This window comes from Vulpes lagopus, chromosome 10, assembly GCF_018345385.1.
Source record: "Vulpes lagopus strain Blue_001 chromosome 10, ASM1834538v1, whole genome shotgun sequence".
NCBI lineage: Eukaryota > Metazoa > Chordata > Mammalia > Carnivora > Canidae > Vulpes > Vulpes lagopus.
The window spans coordinates 56,563,711-56,588,128 of record NC_054833.1 but is presented as its reverse complement, the minus strand read 5'-3'; the positions used below and the strand labels follow the sequence as shown (position 1 = coordinate 56,588,128).

Below are 24,418 nucleotides of genomic sequence, written 5' to 3'. Positions count from 1 at the left end.
GTTCCATTCACTGAAACCAATTTCAGGTGGATTAAAATGTTCAACGGCACAGAAACTGTAAAGTACCAGAAGAGAGTAGTCCTAGTGCACAACTCCTGATGGGAGACCTCGGTAAGCAAGACTTAGAGAGTCGGAAACTACAGGAGACTAAGACTTGATGCAACTGAAAGTACAGCAGAAAATATCATAAGCAGAGTAAAAAGCTGAATGATATTCTAGGGAACAAAAATACATTTTGTAACATGTTGCAACAGCCTGGATTTTTTACTAACTCTGATCTTGGACACTTATACTTAACTCTCTGTGCCTTGGTTTCCTCATCTCTGAACTGAATTAGTACCTAGAAAAAATAATGGAAAAGTGCCTGGCTCACAGTAAACATCCCCTGTATGTACATGTGTATATGCGTCCTATAGCATACAAACTGGTAAGAAAACTTGTGACCCAGCAGAAGGTAGATGAGGATAGGACTGAACTGCTCTCAGAAACACAAATAGTTTATAAAATCTCACACGTAATTAAAGAAATATAAATTTAAACTGAAAGATACCATTTTCTTCCCTGTTGTGGTTTTGCAAATACATCAATGATTTAAGTATTTTACCACAGAGGTCCTGGAGCAACCTTTGGCCAATGTCTGCTTTATATGAGTTCTTGGGAAGGCGATTTTTAAGGAATACTTATTTTTCCAGGGCCAAAATACTAAGCATATTTATGTTAGATATTTTAAATGATCCTTTTTCTCCCCTTTGTGAAAGAGATGTCATGTGATAGAATTTGGTTTTCCCTGTAGAAAGTCCTGGAGATCTAACCAGAAGCCCAGAGATGGATAAACTCAAGTCAGTAGCAAAGTGCTACGCTTACATAGAAACATCCTCCAACCCTGCAGACATCGACAAGATGACAAATGGAGAAACATCATCATACTGGCAATCAGATGGCAGTGCTCGCTCACACTGGATTCGGTGGGTGGTGTAACACCAGTTGAGAGTCCAAGAAAATTACCCTCTTGCTTTCTCTTGTCTCATTAGTGCATTAAATTATTTTCTAAATTTTAGAATACTTTCTACTTAACTGCTTGATTTTTTTCTTATTGTGACTATTTGTGAAAATGCATTAAGAATAAAGTAAAGGAAAAAAAAATAAAGGGAGGGACGCCTGGGTGGCTCAGCATCTGCCTTTGGCTCAGGGTGTGACCCAGGGTCCGGGATGGAGACCCACATCAGGCTCCTTGCAGGGAGTCTGCTTCTCCCTCTGCCTGTGTCTCTGCCTCTGTGTGTGTGTGTGTGTGTGTGTGTGTGTCTTATGAATAAATAAATAAAATCTTAAAAAAAAAACAAGAATAAAGGGAATTTTATGAAATCATGTTACCTGGTTCATGTATTCATAAACATGGATAATTCCTTTACTTGGTATTTTAAGGTAGAAAATAGTGTTTGACTAGTATTTTATAATACTGATTTCAAATCTTTTTCACTACTTTTTCAGAAAAATTAATATCACAAGGGGCAAATACTTTTCTTATCTCAGATGTGATTTTACCTTTTAAGATCCTTTCCATGCATTTAAAAAATCTGTATGCAGCTGTCTTGGCCAGTTTGGCAGATGAGTAGGGAATGGGATGACCAGGAACCCTGGGGTAGAATTGATGGCAGTAAACTGGTATTTATAGAAGTTTTAAAGCCGCCATCTAAATTGTCACCTGTCTCTTCGGAGAATGGGCTAATTTTGGTTGGTGAAAATAGAAATAATTGTCTTGTTTTCTCATAGAAAGTATATATGACCTTTGGTCATCTAATTTATAGATGAGGGAATATATTCAGTTCTCGAGCTTTAGAATTTACTTTTTGGCAGGTAAAGTGATTTTTTTTAGGATGTTCATATTGTACTTGCTTGCCTGTACTGATAGCTTAAAAGGGAATGTGAGGTTAATCTTGAATGGAAAGAAATTTTACAGACATGACATAAGCAGAAGGACTTTGAAACTCATAACATTTCAGGTTGGTTGTTTTTAGCATCATGGAGATGGGACCTGTGAATGTGGCCCATGACAACCTGTATAAACATGTGTAGTCTGTGCTCCCTATGTCTTCCAGCTTAAAGATGAAGCCAGATGTTGTGCTTAGGCACTTGTCCATTGCTGTGGCTGCCACTGACCAGAGCTACATGCCGCAGCAGGTGACGGTCGCTGTGGGCAGAAGTGCCAGCGATCTTCAGGATGTCCGCGATGTGCACATTCCCAGCAATGTCACTGGCTATGTGACACTTCTGGAGAACGCCAACATTAGTCAGCTGTGTGAGTCAGCCCAGATGCTTGTCCTTCTATTAAGGGGACTGGATGGCAGGTGGTGGGGAGGAGGTTGCTCAGTGGGAAGACCTCTAAAGTGGAGAAGCCGTCAGATTTCCTTGGGAGGTTGAGTTGCTTCTCGTGATGCACATGGGAGTAGCCATTATTTCACCTTTATGGTGTTGTAGAGGGTTATAGAAGCCTTTTTTAATTAAAAGTATTTTATTCTTGTTTCCTTATTATAAAAATATGGATTAACAGAAATTATTCAAAATCTCATTACCTAGGGATTGTCACTGTGAATATGTTAGTATGGATCCTTCCAGAACCTTTATGTGTGTGTGGTTTACACACATGGACACGTTTTAGGATAAAACATAGGGTTAAGTACATGAATTTACAAGAATGGTGGTGTTCTTTCTGTGCTATCATTTAATTTTTTTAGCACATTGTCAGACCATGTGTTCTTGCACACCTTTATTTAGTGATGTAAGAATTTGTCTTAATTTTAACCAGCCCTTTATTCTGGGACATTCAGTTTGTTTCCATTTTTATACAATTATAACCTTGCTTCACACCTGGCATTTTGGAAATAATCACAATTCTGTGATTTCTTTCCAGGCTTTTTGCATTCAGGGAGCCGGGATGCTTCATGTTTTGTCTCATTTCTCCTAATGCTTTCCTGGGCCAAAAGAAGTGTTCTTACTTTGCTCAGAGGAACTGAGGCCTAGGGAGGTAGAGTCTTTGTGTCTCATCCCTGGGCAAAGCAGTAGTTAAACTCCTGGAGTAGACGCTTGCTGTCTCACACTGTGCTGCTCCCTTCTCTCAGTTGTGTGCTTTTGAACTTGTCACCTCCTCCTCTCCAACCCAAATAAGAAATTGTGACAGCTCTTAAAAGTGAGTCATGCCTGTGTCATCTATTTGGACTTGATTATTAAAAATAAATTCTCACAACTGCTGTGAGCCAGCTATTGTTTAAATCAAAATTTCAGAACACTATCAAAAATTCTAGACATTTTCTTCCTGTGTATTTAATTGGGATTTAAAAAGTGATCTTTGTGTTAATTTTCAAAATGCATCAATTCCTAAGAAACTTTGTGATGGAAAGGTTTAAGCCACCCTTACACTTACATGTTATTCTTAGGACTCCTAATTTTGGTGATGCTTATCTGACAAACTTATATGCTAGCTCCATTGTACACATTATTTATTTCTTGCTTCAAAGTATATTTCAGAATTTTCTTTTCAAAATGTGAATTACTATTTTGCTTTTAGTTGGGAGCCTAGCATTTGCTGAACTGAAGAAGTTAATCCAACACTGAATTTGTCGTTTGCGCTTGACAGATGTCCAGATTAACATAAAACGTTGTCTTAGCGATGGATGTGACACTAGAATTCATGGTCTGAGGGCTGTTGGCTTTCAGAGAGTTAAGAAGTCTGGGGTCTCCGTGTCAGATGCTTCTGCAATCTGGTACTGGTCTCTGCTGACCTCTCTGGTGACGGCGTCCATGGAGACCAATCCTGCCTTCGTCCAGACAGTGCTGCACAACACGCAGTAAGTCCCCCTCTCCGCCTGACCCTGAGACTCTGTGGCTTAGCCCTGGGCACCTGGGTGTGTCTTGTCTGCTTTCAGCTCCCGTTTTGGGATGGGGGTCACAGGCGCCGTTCTGTTCCTCACCCATGGGGCAGGTTGCTCACATTCATGGAGCACTTTGTATCAGATACAGCACTTTCAGATGCTGTGCGTTATTTACCTACTCACATTGTGAAACATGTAAAACTTACTCCTGTGTCACCGATGAGGGTCCTGTGACGCTCCCCAAGGCGTGTCACCGGGCAGGGTTGCACCCCTGGGAATCACGCCTTGAAACTCAAGGTTGAGTGAGAATCTTTTCACTAATGAGGGAGATCTTCTCAAAGATACTAAACAATTTATTTTTAAATGTAGAGAGCACCTTTGAAAATAAAAATTAATAAGGTAAAATTAAGTTAAAATGAAGTAAAAAATTAAAACTTTATTAAATTTAAATTTTAAAAAATTAAACATTAAAAATCTAAAGAAACCCCCCAAAACTTTTTAGGGCAAAAAGCCACAGTGGTAACAGCCAAGACAAAAAGTAGTGACATGTAACCTTAAAAGCGAGGAAGTACTCGTGTTATATTTAAGTTCGGTCCCTGAGAGAGAGATTACTGATAGGGTTCCCTGGATGTCCTGTGAGAATGTTTGTGGTTGCTGTTAAGTGAACCTTTTCCTGTGGGCAGGGCCACGTATGGAGACCCATATTTGTCTATACTGCTCTGTCATGCTTCCTGTTTAAAATTGTTTTAAAAACATCGATTAGAAACTTGGAGAAATATTGCCAGTACAGTACAAACAGCTTTTATTTCCTTCTGAGCCACTTGAGAATGGTCTGCAAACCTGGTGCCCAGTCGTCCCTGAGTATACAAGTGTGTGTTTCCTGCCAGCAGGGAATGTTCTCTGCCCCTGTCTAGCTCAGGAAGTTCATGGGATATACAGTGCTGTCATCTAGGCCTCAGGTCCCCTTTGGGTCTCTCACATTTTCCCAGGAATGGCCTGTGTAGCAAAAGGACCCAGGCCACACTTTGTGTTTCGTTGTCATGTCTCTTTAGTCTCCTTCCGTGTGGACCAGTTCCTCAGTCTTTCCTCTATGTTAAGACTTTGAGGTTAATGAAAATTATTTCTAGGAGTGTTGTTCAGTTTTGGTTTATCTGATGTTTCATAATGATTAAATTTAGGTTTTATGTCATTAGCAGGAGTATCACAGAAAGAGGATGTGTTCTCATTGCATGTCCCGTCAGGTGACCCACAACGTTAGGAGTGTCCTCTGCTAGTTCTGCTCATATTAACTTTGACACCTTGAAGGAAGTGGAGTCTGCCAGATTTTTCCATTGTAAAGGGATTTTTTTTGTCTTTGTATAGTAAGTATTTTGTGAGGATGTGCTTTGAGACTGTAAATGTCCCATTCTTCCTCAAACTTTATGTGGGTGTGGACTCATGGTTTCCTGTGGTTAACATCACAGTATTGATGTCTAGAGTGGCCCAGATTTGGCCAGTGGGAACCCCATTAGCCTGGTTCATGTGTCCTTTTGACATGTCCTCAGCAGTTTGGAACGCTTCCTTACTTTCTAGAACAACAGAGTATCGCAGGCCTGTCTTGAATGCTCCCTGTGTTAGTCCCTGAATCAGCCATTGTTTCTGAGGAGTCATTATCCCTTTTAGTGGAGAATGATATTTAGGAATGAAACACATGGAGCTCATTGTAGGTGGGGTATTGCATATCTCAGGCCCTCTCAGTGACCCCATGAGGAAGTACGTGTTGTACATACGTAATATGCACATGTGTGTAATATGCACATTGTGTACGTTACATACATTTACAGCCATATTCATTTCTGTGTCTTTGGTGCTGGAGTTTGCAGCGATATCGGTCCTGATCCAGCACCAGTGTTCATTCTAGTTTTCTCTCTGTAATTGCACCTCCCTTCTCTGATGATGAGAAAACTGCTGCCCACTCCCCTTACTACATTTACTTATTTAATTAGTCCTAATCAACGTAAGCAGTGTTCCATCTCCCATGCCCTCACCTGGACACTCTCCTCACCCGACTCCTGCTCCAGCACCATTGGCAGGGCTTCTGCAGGGCTGTCCTTGTGCACGTGCTCTGCTGGATCCCCTGGATCCCCTGGCCTGGCACCAGGCCGCTCTCGTGGGTTTGCAGTGGCCCTGGTGGGCCATCCCGTGTGCAGATCCTCTCTCACGGTGCTCAGCGCCCCATCAGGGGCCACCATGCTGCCATGCCCTCCCACCCAAACACACAAGTGCCTGCCTTATGGACTGAGCTTTCAGGAAGGGGAAGAAGGAGAGCTCTCTACCTTATTTTTGAGAAGATATGTTAGGTTGTTGAAGAATGGATATATATAAAGTTTGTATATCTAAACAGTTGTAATTGTTAATCTGCAATTATGTTTTTACTCCTCATGTTTAAGTATCGGTGATCTAAAGCTACTGTAGAATTTTTTGAAAAATTTTCAGTGAGGAAAAATAAAAAACATTATGAAACAAAATTGTTTACTTGTCTCAGTAAAAATAGATCTGGTCAATCACTGCATGCTCATGTGCAGTGCTGAACTCACAGAGCAGTTGCATTTGGTGTGGCTGCTGTCCTGCATGGCTCCTTGTAGGGCAAGGGAAGAATGAGAGCAGAGGGAGGCTGACACAGTATTGGCTTTATCTTAGTGTCTCTGTCTTGAAATAGAAATAAATTGTTCGAGGGATTCTCATTATTGTTACCATATAATTGACTGTCAGTTGTAGAACTTTGAGTTATTTTTTTGTATCCCTTTAAGTTGTTCACAGTGGACTCACTCACCCAGCACACTTGCTGGCATAAAGGAGGACCCTGTGATTTTTGGTTGCATAAATCTGTTTGATGGCTGCTAGTCTGGAGGAGGTAAAACTTCAGAAAGATTAACGTAAGAGGAGACGAAAGAAGAGAAACATTGAAGCAGACATTAAAGGAGAAAGGTGGGCAGCCCCGGTGGCCCAGCGGTTTAGTGCCGCCTTCAGCCTGGGGTCTGATCCTAGAGACCCAGGATCGAGTTCCACATCAGGCTCCCTGCATGGAGCCTGCTTCTCCCTCTGTCTGTGTCTCTGTCTCTTTCTCTCTCTCTGTGTCGTGAATAAATAAATAAAATCTTAAAAAAAAAAAAAAAGGCAGAAAGGCCAAGAAACACAGGCAAGAATAGAAACTGTGACAGGTGCTCATATGTTTAGGAGGAAAGAAAATTCCTGGCATGTCTTTAGATGCTATCGATCTTACAATCGTATGTATAAATAATCTTCTTACTGGGCCATAACCTGCTCAGTCTCTGCGGGGTCACATATCTGAAGAACTTTGGGGTTTTCTGTAGAGTTTGTGTGTCTTTGCCCACCCTACATGAAATGAGGACTTGTTCCCAAAGAGTGGGATGAGTCTTCGTGGAGGGAAATGGAACTCTTAAAGAATAAATAAAAAAGAAGGAAGCTCCATGAAGTTACTTGGCACCATGACTCCTAGGGGAAAAGCTGGCTTGATGTTGTGTGCCAAGTTCTCTGTGGGAACACTTTGTTTGTGAGGGATTAATCCCAACAGGTGCCTAACAATTTGGTTTTCATCAAATATTATGAAATTACCTTTTTGCCTGGATTTGTTCTGATTTTCCATCTCACAATTGCAGGAAGGCACTACAGCACATGCCTCCACTTTCCCTCTCACCAGGATCTACAGATGTCTCAACTTTCCTGTCTCCCAACGTTCTAGAAGAGGTGGACAGCTTCCTCATAAGGATAACTAGGTAAAGTCCAGGTTGATGGGATGAGGCTTATAAGGGTAGATGGTCTGTATGCTTGTTAAAGTCTTTTTTTTTTTTTTAATTTTTTAGTGTTTTAAATATCAACGCTAAAAATGGCTCATTTTTAGTGACTGAAGAGAAAGTGAAATCATAGTTTAGCCCTCTAAGCTCCATTATCTAGCGACACCACCTGACCCCGGGGGGTGGGGATGGAGGTGGGGGGGGCCTCTGATGCAGCCAGAACAGGTGTCTCAGAGTCCCCAGAGCAGAGGCTCTCCACCTGCTTGGAGCCCCAGCCCATGGCCTCACCTGGCGCCTGCTGCCTCTGTGTAGGTGCTCACACCGCTCATCTGTGGGCCCAGGCAAGGCTCCTTAGTGGCTTGACAGGCAGTGCTTGCTGTCCTCTGTCCTGTTTCCACCTGGCCCTGAGGGCACTGTGTCAGAGTGCCGACAGTTTGAAAAGTTGCAGTGTAACGGGTTTAAAAAGGCATGTGTTGGAGCACACCTGAGGTAAGTTGTTGGTACTTGGGGGAATGAGCTCTTGACGTCTGGCTAGTATTCGTTCTTTGTAGCAGAGGCTTTTTATGTAGCAGCTTTTTTATTGTGGTTTATTTGTTGTTTGGTTGATACAGTCTGACTTGTTAAAATTGATATTGTTAGTATTATTTAATAGTTAACAGAATAAGGGCACAGAGGTAAGGATTGAATTTCCTTGTCCTATGGGTTGATTTAGTTTTTCTTTAGGTTATCTTGTGGATTTTGAGAAAGTATGTCTGATGAACACAGAGAAAGCATGTGTTATGTGATTTTACTAATGCTGGTCAGTGATGTGGGATTTGGGCTCCCTGGATTTTCTCATGATTTTAAGAAGTGAAAAGTGTTTTGCTCTTTGTTTATAGCTGCTGTTCGACTCCAGAGGTGGAGCTGACTCTTCTGGCCTTTGCACTAGCAAGAGGAAGTGTTGCCAAAGTGCTGAGCTGTCTGTGTACCATTGCTGACCACCTGGACACACGCTACGATGCCTCGTCCCTCATCTCCTCCATGGCATCAGTCAGGCAGACCCTGCTCCTTAAATACGGTAAACGAGCAAGGCGTGCTGGACCAGCTGCAAACCCATCACTAACCTGGCATCCTCTTATATCCTCCATGATTCTGGGATGACATAGCCTCTCCTACAGGGGAGGGCAAAAAGAAGAGGGTATGGGCTCATTGATGGCAGCATCAGAAGAGGCCCTGAGTGTCCCCGGGGTTGTACTCTTGGGATTTACTGGCCTGATCACTTAGGCTTAGTGGCCGTTTGATCACAGCCATCCTGGAGGAGGTGCAGGTGTGTCTCTGTGTAGACCAAGAGGTTTGGGAAGCTGGAGTACCTTCCATCTCAGGGAGGGAGGGATCCTGGTCTTAGACTTGCACCCCTCTGCCATCCCTCTGAGAGCTGCCTGCCTGCCACCGCTTTGCCCACCAGGGCTCAGCAAAGAGTCCACCTTAGTGCTTTCCTGCTGACCAGGATGGGCCTTCCTAACCCTTCTCAGTGGATGTGAGAGGAACAGCTTATTCACTGTCTCAGCCTCTAGTGCTAAAGATTCTGTCCACAAAGTCCAGTATTGGATCCTATCCTGTTCAGAGCGGCAGACAGTGCTGTCTCTGCCATGATATTTGTACCTTTGTCTTAATACAACTTAATAATTTATTTTATGTTTAATAATTACGGTCATACTGTTGATGTCTGGTAAATCCAATTTTCCCCCTAAATTTGAAGAGGTCATTTTGTTGTGGGGTTAAGGGGCCTGTAGCAAGCACAGCTGGATGGCAAGGGTATGTAGTGTTTGGAAAATACTCTCCAGGAAAGTTATCGATTCACATGAGCAGTTATTTGGGCTGGGAGCACTGGACAGAGGAGTGATGCATGCAGGAATGTTTGTTATTGGCAGTGTCCTAGTTCTGGATTGGGTTCTAGGTTAATGGGTATTCATCATAGTCTTAACACAAAAGGGAAAGGAAGAAAAGCTTTCAGGTCATTGTAGCAAATGGTACTTTTAAAAATTCTTAAAACTTTCAAAATTTGCCTGCAGGTATATTAAAGGAACAACACCCAAGACCCTAAGATATTATTTATATATTTAAATGCAATTATAATAAAATTAATTATTGTCTCCAAAACACCATTTTAGGAATTCCTCTCCCAAACTGTGAATCTGTGGTATAAATCTGTATCTTATGATGTGCTTTGTTTCAGAATAGTAGTTATTCTAGAGACCTCTTCTTGGAATTACATAGGGATGTAGAGCTCTGCGTGGTCTGTTTGAGGATGGCATGGAAGAACGGTGCCAGCTTTTGTCCAGTATAGCTTCTCTGTTTTAGCTGTTACATGAGTGTATTTGCAGTCAGCAGTGTGGGGGCCACCTGTGCTCCACTTCCACTGGCATGCTTGCTAGCTTTTATTTTTTTTACAAACTAACACCACCTTCAACCTCTCATTTCAACCTCTATTTTCTTCAATCAGGTAAACCTCTTCAGCTGACCCTTCAGGCCTGTGATGTTAAAGGGAAAGAAGAGAAATCAGGGCCCGAAAACCTCCTTGTCGAGCCGTGGACGAGAGATGGTGAGTGGTGGGTCTGTCCATGTTTGGTGAGCAAGAGAGGCCGCAGTGTGTCCTCTGGCTGTGGGGACCGTGGGCTGGGCCTTGGGCTGCTCAAGACATGTAGGCTGCGCACCAGGTCGGCCTTCATGAGGCAGTGGTTCTAGAACCATCTGTCCCTTCTGTAGGGCAGCGGGGTATCCCGCTTGGTGTCAGTCACTTGTAATGGCTTGCATATACTTGAGCCCTCTGTTTTTGAAAAGTGAGGACTCTTCCTTTTGGAATCTAAAAAGTCACCATTTTAAAAAATTGTTTTTAAAGATTTTATTTTTTTTATTCATGAGAGGCACAGAGAGAGGGGCAGAGACACAGGCAGAGGGAGAAGCAGGCTCCCTGTGGGGAGCCCAGTGAGGGACTTGATCCCAGGACCTCAGGGTCATGCCCTGAGCTGAAGGCAGACGCTCAACTGCTGAGCCCCCCAGGCATCCCAAAGTCACCATTTTTAAATTCAGATGATTTTTCTATTGTGTTGTCCTAAAGCATTAAAAACCTCAGCAGGTCCGAAGCATATTGCTGAAAAGATAGTTAAGGGGAACGGTCTATCTCAGTATGGCTCACCTGGATCTGGAATGTCTGGAAGAAAGCATCAGTCCTCACTTGGTACCAACACAGAGCTGCGGAGGCTCTCTCTCACGTGGTGTGGGCCCTTTGCCTTGTCCCAGGGTGTCGGTGAGGCTCTCCTCATCCGTCTTGTTGGCCAACTGGCTCACTTCCTGCATGTGCCCCCGTAGGGTCAGTGGACTGTTGGGAACATGGCTAATTCAGCCCAGGAAGGGGAATGTGCTGGCAGCCATCAAACACTGGCACGAATTGCCCTCCTGCTTTGAATTTGCTTTCTCCTGAGCCTTCCTCATGGCCACCTGCGTTCTTGGCGGTCACCTCTCCTCTGTCCTGTCCCCTGTGTGCTTCTGCTAAGGCACCTCCTCTCCCTGGTGGACTTTACAGGCCACAGACCCTTGCTGCGGTCCTCTCTGTGCTGCGCAGCCTCTGCAGGGACATTTCCTTCACTTGCTAAGGGCCACACAGGCTGCTCACTTCCCCACCACACAGTGAGCTCTTGTCCTCCCTCCCCGACCCAGGACAGGCAAGACCACTCTGCCAAAGGCTCTGCATTTTTCTTCACTCTCTGGAGAGTCAGGAGTTTTGTCTCCAGAGCATAGAAGACAGAACCTTCTCATAACCTGTAGGTGGATTTGTCTTGTACTCTCATCATCATCCACTGAAAAGTCTCTGTTTTATCTTTTTATTTTACTTTTATTACTATTTCCTTTTTTTCTTTTTTTTTTTTAAAAGATTTTATTTACTTATTCATGAAAGACACAGAGAGAGAAAGGCAGAGATGTAGCAGAGGGAGAAGCAGGCTCCAGGCAGGGAGCCCGATGTGGGACTCGACCCTGAGACCATGGATCACGCCCTGAGCCAGGGGCAGGTGCTCAACCACTGAGCCACCCAGGCGTCCCTTTTATTACCATTTCAAATCATGTCCCATCTATTATTTTATTTAAGACTTTTCTTTAGAGCAGTTTTAGTTTATAGCAAAATTGGAGGAAGGCACACAACATTCCTGTATAACCCCTTCCCCCATGCACCGCCTCCCCCATGATGAGCGTCACTCCAGAGGGAGGCATTTTCTTACTGAGGATGGGCTTATGTCAACATGTTATAATCACTCAAAGTCCATAGGTAACCTTAGGATCCACTTTTCTTTCTTTTTCTTTTTATTCTTTTTTTTAAGATTTATTTATTTATTTATGTATTTGAGAGAGAGGATGTCAGGTGGAGGGGCAGAGAGGGAGAAGCCAACTCTGCACTGAGCAGAGAGCCTGACTCAGGGCTTGATCTCACGACCCTGAGATCACGACTTGAGCCAAATCCAAGGTCGATGCCCAAATGATTGTGCCCACCAGGCACCCCCTTTAGGGTCCACTCTTGATGTTGTATGTTCTGGGAGGTTAAACAAATGTATAGTGACATGTAGCCATCATTATAATACCACACAGTATTTTCAGCATCTTAAAAAACGGTATATGGATTTATAACACTAGTCAAAGTCCAAAAGGACTGCACGTTTTTTTGTAGAATGAGAGTTGAGTACTGTGTTACTCTCCCTGTGACTCTTCTGCCCACCACCCCTCCCTCCCTTCCACTTCCCTCCTGTGGATGGATCTTGTAAAATAGTTGTAGTTGGTGGGCTGGTAATTTTGGTTATGTTTCTGACAAGTACACAGGTGGGATGTGTGTGAGCCTTGGTTTCCCCTGGTCGCTCACTCCATGGCCATCATGGTCTGTGTCTTGTAACTCTAGGTTTGAGTTTCTGTTGCTCACTATAGAAAGTGAGTCTGGGGAGATAGGTCAGGTAGGGGAAGGTCCTTGCGCCAGAACAGCTGAGTCTTGAGTGATTTCTTTCTTCCTTTACGGGGAAAGAGGCTCTTTTCCCTGGTACACTTTATGCTTCCCAAATACGCAAAGTGCCGCTCTGGACAAGTGCCTTTTGCCGCCCAGAGTGCCAGAACCCCCACACTGACCCTCCGAATGGCCTACTTTCCTGTCCCGTATTCTAAAGGACTACCAGGGGCTACCGACAGAACGAAGGGGTAGATTTGTGAAATATTTTAAATCTGTGATTTGTTATTTATTTACTGTCATTTTAAGAAAAGAAATTGGGTGAGTAGGGGAATGGTATCAAAACAGAGGGAGCTGTCTCAGGGATTGAGCATCTGCCTTCAGCTCAGGGCGTGATCTCGGGGTCCTGGGATCGAGTCCCACATTAGGCTCCCCACAGGGAACCTGCTTCTCCCTCTGCCTGTGTTCTCTGCCTCTCTGTGTCTCCCATGAATAAATAATAAAGTCTTTTAAAAAAACGGAGCTGTAGGACATCACATGAGCTGGTTTTTTTTTTTACCAAGGAAAGGAAGAACAAAGTTTTATTTATTCACCTTTTAGGCTTTATTGATGTATTTGTTTTAGGCTTTGGAAGAAACCTTTCGATGTGTGTTTGGTGGCAATATCATTTAAAAAGTGTCTGATTCTTTAAATGTAGTTACCGCTTCAGCTCCTTTGAGACAAATGGCCAGTGCGGGTGGTCAGTTAATGGAGGCCTTGAGCACACAGCAGAGCAGCTCACAGATTAAGGTTACTGGAAGTGAGTTGTGTGGGTTTCTTACTGTGTGGCTTCCTCACTTACCACGTAGTTACTGTTCCACAGAACTAGGTCCTGCCCTAGCTTCTTCTCTCTCTGAATGAGACTGTGCTCCTTTGGGTTTAACTTTCTTATTTTTGGTGACACTTTTGCATATTGTCTCATGGGGATTCAACTTCAAACATTTTTGTCTATTGAATTTAGTGTAATGAAGGAAGCAGCATGAGGTGGGTTTAATCTTTGGGTCTTGAGCAGGTGGAGTGGTTGACAGCGAGTTCATGGTTCCTGACTGAGTGGTTGGTGCTGATGTGGGCATGTGTGTGCATTTTATCATTTACAGATGTTTGAAAGAGAAAGACAGCCTTGGGTCTGGTAACAGACCTTTTTGTGGATTATTAAAGGATAATAGCAACAAAAGAGGTAAACCATGACTCATATAAATCTAAAGTGGACGGTTACACTGTTTATCTCATTAATGAGTGAGAGACCAGGGAGGTGTTATGCACAGTTCAAAGGAGAATTCGTAAAACACATACAGACAGTAAGAATGCCACAGGGACCTGCAGGTAGGTGCAGCATTGATCAGTCTTCATGAAGCAGCAGCAGGTACCTTTCCACAGAACACCGTCTTTATTTCTGCAGACAGAACCGTCCGCACAACTGTCTTTATTCTATGGTTTATGGAGTTGAGTAGCTCACAAACCATGAACGGTGGAGGGAGTGCAAAGAGTGTGCTCAACAGAACCCCTGGCCAGCGTTTCTGCCTGTGTCTAAGTCTTGCACAGTCTTTCCTTGCCAGAGTGTTCCTGAAGTTCCGTCATCCCTGCGTTGTCCTCTAGACACACGTGCCTTTAACCTGGTCAAGCATCAGGCAGGTTTAGGAATGGCATAGAAAGACGACTGATGGTCCTATCTTTTGCGTGTTTGAATTCAAGTCACACAATCTGTATAAAGTTGATATCTCGTTATTGCTACCTCAGAGCAGGGCTGCCAGTGTGGTTGGGAAGCTTGTGTGCTGAGGAGGCCGTGCCTGGCCACAGGCTGTTAGGTGGGGTTGGCAGTGAGCTCGCACCTATATAGAGGGGAGCTCTCTTCCTGAGTTTTATGAAAATACCAGGTAGACTAGTTATATCCCCCACCCCCTTCCCCCGGTGTGGACTCTCCGTTAGTTCTTAGGGTCATGACAAGGGAGTCAGTCGTCCTTACTTCAGTGTCTTCCTTTTGCAGGGTTTCTTACAGAGACGGGAAAGACCAGAGCAAGTACCATTTTTTCTGCAGGAACTGAATCTGCCTTCCAAGTTACACAGATCAGGATTATGGTAATTCTCACACTACCCTTTTTAAGCAATGTTACTGCTATTTTTAAACATAGAGTCACGTTTCCAAGTCCCTGTCACTGGATTTTCACCTCTCACTGAGTGATTATCCCGTGCCAGGACTGTAGCGGAGCACCGGGCACAGAGATGAGTAGATTTTTGTCTGGGAATGTGTGAGTATGAGGATTGAGAAAGATAAGGGCTCTCTTCTTAGGAAGCAGCTTTTCAATTTTTTCCAGGACTTAATGTATTCAAAATATCATTTTGAGTTTCCCTTTAAGCCATTTGAATTTAACCATGTTATTTGGAAACAAAACAGCCACAGGATTTTTGTACCTTCCATGTATTTGAGCTAGATCTCTGTTTCTAGGTTCGACGTGGTGGCATCGGTGCCCAGTGTGGGTTGGTGTTTGCCTATAACTCATCTTCTGAAAAATTTCATGCCGAAGAACACTTCAAAAGGTTTGAAAAATATGACAAGTGGAAGCTTCAGGAATTCAGGCAATTTGTAAAGAGCAGGTAAGGAACAGAATAAAAATCTTTGTAGTTAATAAGGCCATATGTGTTTTCTTACTGGCAAAATATGCTTTCGTGTCTTTGTGGAAGAGCTGCTCCTGGATATCCCCAGTGGTCATGAACATTCATTGCTTTCTAGCAGTATCTGTGAAAACATGTTGTAATTTGCTTGTAGATTCTTAACTTGGTCCCTTCTGTAACCAGGCATATGCATCTCCAGAATGGCTGGGTTCTGATGTGTGCCTGCACTGTCATGAGTGTTACCTAGTCACTGGGAAGCTTACTGATACTCCAACCTCCCCCCTCCTAATCATGCTTTTATTGGAGATACTTTTAATCACTGACTCTGCCCTGAGCCTGATGCTGGGTGCTAAAGAGATGCAGTGAACACGTTGGCACTGTCCCTGCTCTGTGTTGCTCACTGTCAGCTCACAGTGTCAGCACTGGGCAGGAGGGGTGGGGGCTCTGGGAGGAAAGACCCTGGAGGGAGTGTTGTTTGTAGAAAGAGCTACAAAGGATGACGTACCGTGGAACCACCACAGGAAGAAGTGGAAGGAGAGATCCTGAGCAAAGAGCAGAGCAGACTTGAGAACTCAGGTGAAGTATGGTGAGCTCAGGGACTTGCAAGTATCAGAAGTGTCCTGTGAGGTGGAGAGTGGTGGGACAGGAGCTAGAGGGCCGGAAGGCAGCCTGGGTCAAGGCTTGGGCTTGATCCTCTAAGCAAGGATAGGGGGCTAGCATGGGGGGAAGAATAAGGAGACCAGATGTGTGCCTTACCGGTACTGTTCTGGGTCACACTGCATGTAGTGTGTGGCCAGGGGAGAACCAGCATGGAAGCTGGATGGAGTAGGAGGGGGCAGCCAGAGGCAGGCGTCACCTCACCAGAGCAGCACTGTCAGTGATGGGGAGGTGGTGGCCCAGTTAGAGACCACCAGAAGGTGACTGAGTGTAGAGCAGAGGAGTAAGGATGCCACAGGCACCGGGAGAGCCAGGGACTTAGGACTAGGCAGATGAGGCCACTGGGAGTGTCCTTCTCTATAGAAAATGACTTGGGAAAACAGTCTTTGGGGAAGCCGATGAGCTCTGTGTTGGTTCTGTTGAACTTGAGGTCTCAGCAGACTTTGAGGTACTTGGCAGCTCATTGGACATGTGCGTTGGAGCTGGGAAGAGGTATGAAAGGTACCAACAGGAGAGACATTTAAAGGATGATTTAAGTGAGTTAGATGATTCTGGAAGAGTATGTGGCCTGGGAGAGAAGAGAGACCCTATAACTCAGCATGCTGACAGGCAGCAGGGAAGCCCCCGTGTGTCATCGCAAAGCCAAGAGCAGTGATGCTAAAGGAAGAGAGTGGGCAGCAGCATCACATGCTACCCAGGCTCAGGTGGATAAAGTCTGCAAGTGGACCTGCCCGGTTCAGCCCAGAGGTCATTGGTGAGCCTCGGGCAGCCTTGCCCCCCTCATTCCTAGCAGTGAGTTAACAGAGCTGAGCCCCAGACTTGTCTTGGGTGACGGGGTGCTAGACTACCAGAAGCCCTTAACTGTCATCCAGAACTGTGTTGCCAAGCTTGGGTGTGTGTACGCGTCCCCAAGGACTGTGTTCAACATGGATCCTGATTGGTAGTTCTGGGTGGAGACTCTGGTAAGAAGCTCTTGGGTGATGGCGTTCCCCACCCGTGGACCACACTTTGAATAGCATGGATCTAGAACAACTCTCTCTGTCTGCTGGACTTGGTTTGGTGGCATTCCTGACAGATGGTTGCTCAGCCTCTGGAATCCCCTTCCTGCTGGAGAACTCACTGCCCTTCAGCGGTTAGATTATGTTCAGTTGATCACTACTGTTAATTCTAGGCCTCTAACTGAACTTGAACAAGTCCCCTTCACTCCTAAAATCTTCCTCCCCACCATATATGTATATGATTTTTCAAAAGGTCCCCCCCCCCTTTTTTTGATGATGATAACTAGAAATTACACTTGTTTTTAAGCAGCTCTGTCCTATTCTTGGAACATATTAAAATAAGTTTTTTTTCCCTAAACCTGCTGTTAAATCAGATCTTTCACCCCTTATGTAGGTCTTTCTTTTACCCTAGATGTAGGCCTATTCACTACTCCCTTGCTGATTTTAGCTTCTGGCTCCAGCCTGCACTGCTCTGAAATCTTGGTCTGGTTGGCCTGCATGGTATCAATCTCTCTCCAGTTTGCAGATCAAAATGTTAATGTACATGTACCTATCTTCTTCCTTTTTCTTTTCTTTTCTGTCCTTCTGGCCAGATGTGGGTAAGTCAGCTTGCCCCTGTGCCCACTGGTGCTGTGCATACTTAGGAGGGTGAAGTTCTCTTTTCTGCCCTCTGCCTGCTGTGTGGTGTAGTGGACAAGGATGCTTCTCTGTGCTCTCTGACTCTAGCCAGCTGTCTCTCTCTCTGAAAGAGTTTCTTAATGGCTGCCACAGAGCAAATTTAAAAATCTTCCAATGTGATATTGATGAAATGGTTTGGGGTTAGGACAGAATACTACCTGTGCTATTGGTTTTTAGGATTAATTATGTCATGAGATTTTTATGGTAAGAGGAGAACATTTTTTTCTCCCTGCTACAGAACCTACTCAGGACCTTAATCTTTACCTCTTCTTGCCATGCATTCCCGTGTTAGCTCGTCCTCACAGAACACACATGTGTAGCTAGCTTGCTAGCTATATTACAGGCTAAATACTGGAAAGTTTTAGAGATGTGACTTGAAAAGACTGCCTTTTTCTCCTTTGGTTATTTAATTCCTGAAAAGGGAGTACGATTCAAATGTCTGGTTTGTAAACAGAAGTGGCTGGAGTTGTGCTCCCTTTAGCTTCCCTGGAAGGACCTTTTAAGGAACAGGAAAAAAATTGGAGGCTGACAGTTTCCTTTTTTGGAGCTATAGGATCTGAACGCTCCCTGGCTTTTACCCTCCAGTTGTTGCAAGTGCACCGAACCTCAGGCTCATCGTCCATATAGTAGCCAGACCTAGGGAAAGAAAACGATGGAACCTGCCTCTCCTTTGGATACTTCTGGAAGCACGCAGTGGTTGTTGCATTGTTCCTTCCTCCTGAGTTGCTCATCTCCGATGCCTTGGTTTCATGTCTCATTCTTCAAATATGCCAGCTATCTAGAGAAACAGACTTCCTCTTTAGTTCCTAGATTATATTTGGCACTGGTGCTGGTTCCCATGTCATGGATAAGGAGGCTGAGGGATGGGGAGGGGATCACCACCAACTACTTCACACACTTAGAGGCACCAGGTGCCACAACCCGTCCCTGGTTGTTAACTGCAGGCCACACATACAATTCAGTGCCACTCAGATGCTGCTTTATTTGTTAGACCCTTGAGAAGCGTAGAAATAGGAAAATGTTTTGTGATTACCATTGTGTTTACAGGGTTGGTTGCTCAGCTGATGACCTTGGCGAGGATGACCCTATTGGCTGGTTTGAGCTAGAAGAAGAATGGGATGAAGCAGATGTCAAGTTGCAGCAGTGCAGAGTTGCCAAAGTAAGCATTAGTGAGTTTTGGCCTTCACACATTTGCCCACTCCCTGCTTTTATTCTGTCCGTGTTTATGGAGTGGTTAGCATGTGCCAGCCCCGTGCCAGCCCCAGAGCCCTAGAGCCAAATCGGCCATGACTGTGCCCCTCACGGGGACACAGATGGATGAGACGCCACATACAGGGATGTACGGGGCTGTCACGGCCCAGAGGAGGAGAGTCTTACTGCACCCAGAGCTCACTAGGGGAGGCTTCCTGGGAAAGGTGGTGTGCTCCCAAGTGTTGAAAGTCGATGAAGTCCCCACCCAAAGCCAGGCTGAGAGTATGGGGTAGGGTGTCTGCAGCTGGGAAGCAGAAAGCACACTGGCCTAAGCGCATGAGAGATTGTCTCCACGGTTGTGAAAGGAGCAGTGATTATCCAGCTACTTCATTTTTTTAACCCTTAGTGTAAATCTTAGAAGCTTCAGTATAAGAGAAATAAGAACTATCTTTAGGGCTCATATGTAGTAAGTGTTCAGTAAATATTTATACCTTCGAGTAGTGGAGTCTGAATGGCTCTTGACAAAGGAGCTTCTACTGCAAGACGCAGAGAGTTTGCACGGAAGTCGGGCTTTAAAATGGCTTTTGCTTTGAGCGGACAAGTCTGTGTCCTGGGCTATGGTTGTATTATTGTTTTGTTGTATTGTATATTAGTTGGGGGCTTCCTTAGGGCATTTGTTGACTGTTTTTACCACATACCTGGTTTCTGTTTCAAAATGACTGGGCCACAGAGCAGATATATGTCTCTGATTCATCCTGTCTTACCCTGTGCCGCGAAGAGGAAGTAATGCTGTTTTTCCTGTTGTGATCTTTCCCAAAGCCTGACACGATTCAGCACGACTTTTTTTTCTGTTTGTTGAGATGTTGGGTTTCTGTTTTGTGCCCCGTGCTAGGGAGAGTGGAACCGAATTATTAAAGTCCTCGGGGGACCTTCCCAGAAGGGCGTTTATCTCTCTTCCATTCGTATTCCAGCTTCTGAGTCCTCCTTAAATCTCTCTGTCCTTCCTCCCTAGTATTTGATGGTGAAGTTCCTCTGCACCCGTCAGGAGTCGGCAGAGCGCTTGGGAGTGCAAGGTCTCAGCATCAGCGGGTATGTCCGGCCGATGCGAGTGGAAGCAGAGCAGCACATTGTCTGTGCCCACTGCAGAAAGGATGGGGAGGAGAGTGTCTGCGGGACCACGCTACTCCTCAGGACACTTCAGTTCACTCAGCAGCTTGCCCATGACCTGGTAGTGTTTCCTCAGTTATTGAACCTTGTTCCTTGGGGAAAACTAATGGTGGCATTGAGGGAATGAACAGCCACCGGTGAAAGCTGGCCTTTTGAAGCATGCGGTGTGAACGTTGTGCTGCTGTGATGATGTTGGAAGAGCAGGGGAGTGAGGTGCTGGCCACCAAGGGGGTCAGTGAATCAAGGACCAATGGAGGCGTATGGTGTCCCTGGGAGGCTTCCTACAATAGACTACAGGCAACCGTAGAGACCCCAGCTGTGATTGCCAGAGGTAGACTAGGGACACAAAACAAGTTTATGGGATTCCTGTCTCCTTTAAGTACTAGGAGAATTATTTCTGAAGTGCAGGTGAATGGTTTGTTCAATAAAGGTACCAAAATGTCAGGATTTAAAACCAGTTGTTTCTGATGCTGACTTGTAGAGTCACTCATGAAAACACAGTGACCAGTTGCTCCAGGGAAGCTTCTTGCCATTGTCACCATGGAGAACACGACTTAACCTCTTGCACTCGTCAGGGTGTGTTTGGGCGCTGTGACTCAGTTTACCTTTGGTGTGCTTGGTCTGTTATTCAAGTTCTCCGGTGGCAGCAGAACACATAAATGAGCGAGTGGTGGAGATGTTTGGAGCTGCGGGTACACTGGAGCAGCTGAGAGTGACTCATGCAGCCAGGGGTCAGAGTGCATGCTGTGTAATCTCACTGGCACTCTGGGTATGGTGGTCAGGGAGCCTTCCTGGGTATGTGTGTGTGTGCATACATTTACACATGTGTTCTTACATATATGTGCATGCGTGTGCACACACACACACAGGTCTTGTGGAAAGTTTCACACCAGGAGTAGTTGCTCAGGTGCTCCTGAGTTGGGAAGTGTTAGTACTGGCTAATGGGAATTCTGCATGTGTGGTGCTGCCTCACCCGCTCACATCGAGGAGTAGTTGAGCCATTACAATATTTCTCTGAAATATTGAATAATATACAATTTTGAATATTGAATAATATACAATTATATGAATATTATTAATGAATATTAATGAATATTCTGTATATTGAATAATATACAATTTTTCATTGTATTTTTTCTGGTTTTTCTAATTTTTTAGGTGCAGCAGAAGGAAAGTGGCTTAAAATATAAATCTTTTCTGGACTTCACGGGTCTTGATTTGCAGATCTTCTGGAATTTTTATAGTAAATTAAAGCAAAAGTAGGTCAGAATTTGTTATAAGGTGATAATCCTATAAACAAAAGTGAAAATACTGTTTTACATTCTACATAGGTAGTTTTTTCTTCCAAGATTTTTAGACTTCTCACTAGTTTATATTGTCTTCATTTGAAAGAATTGGTTATTATTAAAGCTAGCAGCTCACGTTTCTGTAATGTACTTTGGGCAGTGTTTCTGCAAACACTTTGTCATCTGATTCCCATCACAACCTGGTGGGGAAAGCAGGTCAGGGATTGTGGTAGTACCCTCATTTTATAGATGAGGACATAGGGTCAGAAATGCGTGTCTCTGCCCCACTGTGGACAGAGGCTGTCAGGGTCTGTGTGTTCAGACTCTACCTACCAAGATGTCCTTTTTTGCATCCTGCCTCTCTTCCTCTTGTTGGCATTGTTTGTACGGTGCTGACATGTGGAGGAGAGCCCTCTTAGACAGCTGCTGGCTTGGGAGGGTAAAAGCAGCCTGCCTCTTTGCCCTCTGATACGCTTTGTCTTTCTGTAGCCCGAGGGAAGAGTGCATCTGTGCCCAGACCCTGCTTCTGCGGCTCCTGCAGAGCTGCTTGTCAGTGCTGCAGAGAGACGGGCCAGCCACCCCCGAGGAGGCCAAGGCTCCCCGGCAGAGCCCTGGAGGGGCGGGGGCTGCCAAGGAGCTCCACGCACACTTATGCGACGGTAGGGACTGGGCTTCTTGAATGAGACTGTGTGCTGGCAGCCTTCCAGGCCTCTTGCTGTGAGAACAGGGGTCCTGTGATCACACAGACCCAGGAGAGGGATCCCTGGTTTGGGAAATGAGTGTTTCTTTGAATCTTGTTGTGAGTTGTCCGAGAATTCACTCGTTTATGACTCTATCTCCTGGGTTCTGACACATAGGTGTGTCACCCTGAGAGTATTGACTGTTGTGAAGACACTGGGCTGGGTGGAGGGCAGAGGGTAAGGATGAGCAGGGATCACACACCTGGCCACGTGACAGCACTTTCAGGGCTGTGCCGGCTCGTGTCTTAAAGGGACAGGGAAATAATGAGAGGAAACCTGGCACGTGTGGTCGCTGTGTTAGTTGAGTGTGGTTTCCTGATACCGCCTTGCCGTGCCGAGGTACCATTCTCTGCGCGACAGGGAGTAGGGAGTTTGTGGGCAACTTAAAGCACGTGTGTGTGTTGAAAGTGAGTAGATGGGAAATACTAAAGCTGAGTCCATTATTCATTTTCCTCAGTGGTGGATAGGGTGGACGGAGACTCTGTGCCCATGGAAACATTAAAACAAGAAGTCAGGAACACCCTTCTCAGTGGGGCTGCCGTCTTTTTTCCTGATCGACAGAGCCGGAGGAGCCATCTCTTCACTATGATGGTAACCATTTGCATCACAAGTCTGGGGGATGACATGTATTAGTCATCTTCATTTTCTCTAAGTATCTCCTCAGTTTCAGTTTTCCAGATGTGTATGTAATACTCACTATGTGTGGAGCAGTGTGGGACACAGACCCCTGAGAACCTAGTACCGCCCTGCAGGAGGGGACGGCAGGTCAGAGCCTATGCTCCCACAGCGGGGTACAGTCTCTACCCTTTTAGTGATTCGCCTGCAACAAGCATTCTTTTTAACATTTTCATCTTTTATTGTGGGGAAATCTAAAATACAAAACTAGAGTAAATACAATACCTCCTGCCCTATGTGTACCCATCACTTAGATTGTAAACTTGGGCTAATCTTGTTCATCTGTGATCTGGGTCTTCCACGCTCTCCCTGCCCTTCCCCCAGTATTATTTCAGAGTCCATCCCTGACCTCTTCATAAATATTTCATATTATACCTGTCATGAAATGCAGCCCTTGCAGACACTGTCTCCTCCTCACTCAGACATTAGTAGTGGCGGTAAAATATGCTTTCGGTATTTATAAGCATTATGTTACCAAGTGGATTAGCCTGTACAAAGATCCAGGTTTTTCATTCTGAAGGCAGTATTTCTGTGTGAAAAATGAGTGTGATACATGGAGAAAGATAATTAATGATAATGTAAGACAAGGAGAATTTTCTCTGCGGTTGGGCTCTGTGCTCAGCCTGGAGTCTGGTTGTGCCTCTCTCTGCCCTCCCCCTCCATGCGTTTGGGGACATGTGTTCTCTGTTTCTCTTTAGCTCTCAAATTATTTAAAAAAAAAATAAAAATAAAAACTTAAAAATTTCTCTCACTAAACCACACTGAAAACTTCTAGGTCAGGGAAATTCAGAGTTCCCGGCATTCCAGTGATAGTGCAACACAGGGAAACATAAAGAGTAGCAAGGAAGCAGAATTATAGACCAGTCTTACTTGTAAACATAGTTAGAAAAAACTAACAAAATATTAGTAAACCACTTCAGTAAAATACAAAGTCCTGACAGAGTTGAATTTACCCTAGGAACACAAGGGTGGTTTAAGGTTAAAAATTAGTAAATGAAGTCAGAGGAAGAAGTTATGTCAGTAAATAAAACATTTAAATAAGATTAAATTCTGTGGGTGATTAGAACTGTAAAACCATTAGCAAACCCAAAACAGAAAGAAAGGGACTCCCTCAACCGGTGGAGGACATGAACCCCAGACCTTTAATAAATTATATACTGGGTGAGTGGGCCACTAGAAGCATCTCTTTCAAAATGAGGAAGCAGACAGGATTTTTACTGTATTAGAGGGTCTGGCCAGTGCGGTAGGACAAAGAAAAGAAATTTTTAAAAAAACAGATGGTAGGAGAAAGCACAAGTGGGGAGGAGAGGGAGAAGCAGACTCCCCACTGAGCAGGGAGCCTGACGTGGGACTTGATCCGGGTTCTCTAGGACCACACCCTGGGCTGAAGGCGGCGCTAAACTGCTGAGCCACCAGGGCTGCCCAGGACCCTGAGATCATGAACCTGAGTTGAAAGCAGACTCAACCAACTGGGCCACCCAGGCGCCTCAAGGAAGAGAAATTTTAAACATACCAGTTGGAAAGGATAAAAGAAATAATTCTTTATAGGTGATACAGTTATAGATTTTTTTTTATTGTCTGTAGACAAGCTGGCAGTTGAATTACTGGTAAGAGTTTGATGAAGAAAACTAGATATAGCATTTTTGAAAAGCATTTCTAAAAAAAAAGAAAAATCATTTCTAAATGCAACAGCTAATTAGCAAATGTAATAAAGTGATCTGTGGGATGTGTAGAAAGAAATAAAGGAGGGATCAATA

General features: G+C 44.6%; 1 protein-coding gene across 3 annotated transcripts in view; it reads left to right on the top strand.

The window, feature by feature from the left end:
• ZZEF1 (zinc finger ZZ-type and EF-hand domain containing 1) overlaps positions 1–24,418 on the top strand; it is a 101,392-nt gene that overhangs the window by 21,267 nt on the left and 55,707 nt on the right. For 2 of the 3 annotated variants that reach the window (XM_041770433.1, XM_041770432.1), the window contains exons 4-16: positions 794–965; positions 2,097–2,296; positions 3,632–3,842; positions 7,526–7,642; positions 8,539–8,717; positions 10,143–10,241; positions 14,644–14,735; positions 15,103–15,251; positions 18,650–18,761; positions 19,806–20,021; positions 21,119–21,219; positions 21,736–21,905; positions 22,444–22,577. In XM_041770433.1, coding sequence (XP_041626367.1) covers positions 794–965; positions 2,097–2,296; positions 3,632–3,842; positions 7,526–7,642; positions 8,539–8,717; positions 10,143–10,241; positions 14,644–14,735; positions 15,103–15,251; positions 18,650–18,761; positions 19,806–20,021; positions 21,119–21,219; positions 21,736–21,905; positions 22,444–22,577 — 1,952 coding nt within the window. Of the gene's footprint in view, positions 1–793; positions 966–2,096; positions 2,297–3,631; positions 3,843–7,525; positions 7,643–8,538; positions 8,718–10,142; positions 10,242–14,643; positions 14,736–15,102; positions 15,252–18,649; positions 18,762–19,805; positions 20,022–21,118; positions 21,220–21,735; positions 21,906–22,443; positions 22,578–24,418 lie in introns of those variants that run through there. The other variant, XM_041770434.1, reaches the window with a different exon arrangement.